Source organism: Cryptomeria japonica, chromosome 2 (assembly GCF_030272615.1).
Source record: "Cryptomeria japonica chromosome 2, Sugi_1.0, whole genome shotgun sequence".
NCBI classification, from domain to species: domain Eukaryota; kingdom Viridiplantae; phylum Streptophyta; class Pinopsida; order Cupressales; family Cupressaceae; genus Cryptomeria; species Cryptomeria japonica.
Genome location: NC_081406.1, coordinates 579,132,153 through 579,136,539, shown reverse-complemented (window position 1 = coordinate 579,136,539; position 4,387 = coordinate 579,132,153). Strand labels below are relative to the sequence as shown.

The following is a 4,387-nucleotide window of genomic DNA, read 5'->3' as shown; positions in this document are numbered from 1 at the left end:
ATGTAATGATTATATTAATCCAAGTCATATCTTTCTGTTTTCCCTTTAACCGTGTCATTATTAATGAACCAAATTATAATAATTTGAAGTCTGCAATTATGATGGTGTTTAAGCTTGCCTCAATTGTTTAAGATGTTGAAAACAAATGAGACTCTTGATAGAACCATTATGTATTTACTTCAAAATATCCCTCATATAAAAAATTAACAGTTGTGGCGTAGAGCATGCAATCTTCAATTTTAAAAATGTGAGCATACATAATTCATATACGATATTTTCATTTATGTGAGCATACATAATTCACAAAAAGTAAACTTCCCATGTTTTTCTTTAGTAGAGTTGTAAAAGTAGCTTAGGACTTAATCAACTCTACAATTGCTTGGACAAATGGTAATTTAATAATATTATAACGTTTGAATCCAGCAGCTTGAGATAAAATCTTATATTCTTCTTCAGTTCTTTCCTTTCCTCCATGAGTATGAGCCATCATGAACATATCAAAAGCCAATCCTTGCTTCTTCAAAAATCCATTTCCTTCCACAACTGCATCAATAATGATCACCTTCCCTTTCTCTGGAATCGCCTTGTAACAATTCTTCAACAATCTAATGGATTCTTCATCATCCCAATCATGTAAAACCCACTACATTTACCCAAAAAACAATTTTAAAAATCTATTCTATATAATAAAAACTATAGTTAAATTCATAATATTAGCTTAATACATATTACTCACCTTCAAAAGAACTACATCAGCAGATGGCACACTCTCAAACATGTTTCCAGCAACATGATCAACCCCTGCAACAATTGATCCACATGATTGGTCACTGATACTGAAAGCAATATTTCTGTATATCCTTTACAATTAAAAGAGTAAAAAAAGAATAAAATTTTCATACCAGGAATGTCTTTGGGAGCAGAGGCAATGACATGGGGCAAATCAAAATTAATGGCACGAATGTTTGGGTATTTGTGCACGATCATGGAAGCAGCTGAACCCACGCCTCCAGCCACATCCACCACTGATGTGACGCCCTCAAAGCCCTCGTAAGTTTGGAAGAGCGCATCCATTACCACTGCAGAGTTGCTGGCCATGGCATCGTTGATCAGGCTACTGAAATGAGGATTGAGATTGGCATAATCCCAGATCTTCATTCCATGAGCCCTCTCAAATGGAGACCCGCCCATGAGTGTGCAGTCGTACAAGTGATGCCACGCTTCCATGAAATCGCGGTTCGTTTCCATCAACAGAAGAGCCGCTGAGGATTTCGATTTCCCCCCTTTCTCTTCCACCAGTAATTTTGAAATGCTCGTCGATCCGTATTTGTATGTTTTTTTCACATCGTCTCCGCTGTTGGTGATGACGACTGTCTGGACAAATACTCCGTGAGAGGAGAGGAATCTGAGAATTCTGGCGAGGTAGTCTGAGTTGGGAGATTTTTCGGTGGAGGAAGAAATGAGGGAGGCAATTTCAGGGACGGAGAGAGGCTCCTCAGAATTGGCGAGGATTGCTGGAATGTTGAGTAACACGGCGGCCTTGAGGGCCATGGGCTGGGCAAATGAAAATATGATGTAAAGCTTGAGCTCGGCTTCCATGGCTGTCTGCCTTTTCTTCTTCTGCACAAAGAGGGAGCTCAAGTTGATTGTTGTGTGTGAGAGAGGAAGGAAGTGTAAGGAAGCAAAGTGTGCGGAAACGTTGCCTACGCTAATTTTGAGAGGACGATTATGCAAATTTCAACTTAAATATTAAGATTACAAGAAGTACATAGAGTAGAAATAAAACAATAAACACATAACACAGTGATTATTGTGAGGAAACCCATACGGGTGAAAAACCCCACATTCTAACACTTGCAATGCAAGTTCTTACAAGAGCATCACCTCAACTCAAGTTCGGAGAGACTTCACTAGCATCCTTCTAGCACATAGCCTTGCAAACCAAACTCCATAATACAAACTCCTCCCCAAGCCCTCATTATATAGGAATTTTACAACCTGAAAATTATTTGTGGTTTTACAATACCATTGGCAAAACCTCCATGACATGTGTTGCCCACCCTTGATATTTGTTTTCCCAAGATAAGAAAACTAGGTTAAAAGTAGTTACTCACGTCCAAACTCTTATCCCCTATTTTTGACCCTCATAACTAACATGAAATGTGTCATAAAATCTCTAAAAATGACTCGTTTTCTCAAGATAAGAAAACTAGGTTAAAAGTAGTTACTCACGTCCAAACTCTTATCCCCTATTTTTGACCCTCATAACTAACATGAAATGTGTCATAAAATCTCTAAAAATGACTCTCCTATATTATACCATGGACAAGGCATCTTTTGACAACTCATATACCTTTTTCCAAGACACCAACACATGGGAAACCTCCCAACTATATTGGGAACTATATAATCAAAATTGCAAGGTTGAGACACCAACACATGGGAAACCTCCCAACTATATTTGGAACTATTTACTAAAAATTTGCAAGGTTGAGACACATGTATTTACTCTAAAATATTTCAACCTATACGTTGAAAATGTGTTTCATGCATTATTTCCCCTATGAAGGGCAAAACATGCGTTTTTCATAATTGAAAGTAACTTTTTTATGCAGGGACTTTTTAAACTTTTATGTGTGGTTGTTTGTTTGGTAGCTGGGTGATACAGTCTATCCATAAGAAATTTCACCATCAGGTCAGTGACTTTTGAATGGCTGAATGCAAGTGAGTAATAAATAATAAAGAACTGGCATTTTCATGGATTTGATTTTGCCAAATATTGTAGATAATATTATAAATAATTCAACTTTTTTATAATATGATAAATAATTAATCAACTTCCAATTGTAGATAGTATTATAAATAATTCATTAGCTTTTTTATAATATGATAAACAATTAATCAACTTTATTTGAGAATCAATTTTTTTAATAATATAAGAATATTATAAATAATTCATTAATATTTTAATTCATCAACATATTTTAACATATGGGGATGACCTCACAATGCAACGATGTTGCAAACTCCGTGTTAATACGGAGGTTTTGAGTTTGATTCTTCAGACTCATTGACATTGTGAGGTGGTTTTCACTGCAGTTATTCATGGAGGTAACTGCTGACTTAGCGATCTGGCACTTTGACTACCGACTACTGCGGGGGTGTTAATATCCCTTTCCATGCCCGTGTACCTGTGTTCACAGTTTCGGTTGTTGTTTCATTCCCTTTCGCGATGGATCTTGGCCTACTCTCACTGTGGTGTTCATGCCACCCTAGACGATCTTGGCAGCTTCGACCTACATTAACTCTACTCTGTCCCCGACGCCTCTTCCTTGTGTTGAAGTCCCTCTCGTGCCAAAAATGTCGATGATTCATGAGGTCCCCTCTGCCAGTTTAAGGAGCAACAAAGCCCGTGTTGGAGAGATAAGGAGAATAGAAATGGAGTGATAAGGAGATGTATGGCGAGATAAGGTGTATGGAGTGATAAGGAGAGATAGGTATAACAAATATATGCAAGAGTGGCATTCAAATCATCTAGGAGGTGTTAATACCTCATCATGTAATCCCTTGGGGAGGGGGTCCCCCACTAGTTCGTAGCTCCAATCAAAAGCGTTCTTAATAAATAAAAAAATCACAAAATTACCGAAAAAAAAAAACATATTTTATCATATGAAAGTTATTATAAATAATTCATAAATGTTTTTTATATTATTATAATAAATTGATCAACATTTTTCATTAACATTAGAATCAAGTTATAAATAATCCAACATTTTCTATAACAATAAAAAATATTATAAATAATTCATTAATATTTTATATCTTAATTATTGCATTTTCAAAAATTAAAAAATTATAGGCTCTCCAATTTCATCTATCAATTAATAAGAATTATTATGAATAATTTATAAATATTTTTCATGTAATTTAAAATATTAATTACTATATCTTAAAGAAATGATATTTTGGGGTCCTTAGAAATCAATTTTTAAAAATTATTATAAGAACTCATGAAGTTTCCATTACAATTTAAACTATTAATCATTGTTATCCTTTGAAAATGATGTTCTAGAATCCTTTAATCTCATTGACCAATTATTGAGAATTATTTTACATAACTCATGAATGTTTTTCATACAATTTAGAGTATTAACCATTCTATCTTAAAGAAATAATATTTTAGGTTCTTTAATCTCATTAATCAAATATTAGAAAAAGAGGGGAAAAAATTATTCGGAGAAAACAAGAATACAAAGCCAAGGGCAACCAACCCAAATGAAGAACCAACAAAATAGAGAAAATGGGTCCCAAGGGACACCCCCTTCCAAAGAGATAACTATATCATCCCATCTTCCCTAATTAATCTTTCTAGAATGTCAGAATAATC

General features: G+C 34.8%; 1 protein-coding gene across 1 annotated transcript; it reads right to left on the bottom strand.

The window, feature by feature from the left end:
* Nucleotides 1–352: 352 nt before the first annotated feature.
* On the bottom strand, nt 353–1,850 carry LOC131051767 (flavone 3'-O-methyltransferase 1). Its single transcript, XM_057986377.1, has 3 exons — nt 903–1,850; nt 737–801; nt 353–643 (listed from the first exon to the last, which is right to left on the bottom strand). Exons 1-3 carry the CDS (start codon nt 1,597–1,599, stop codon nt 353–355), a joined length of 1,053 nt encoding a protein of 350 aa, XP_057842360.1. The 5' UTR covers nt 1,600–1,850.
* Between the last annotated feature and the right edge of the window lie 2,537 nt (nt 1,851–4,387).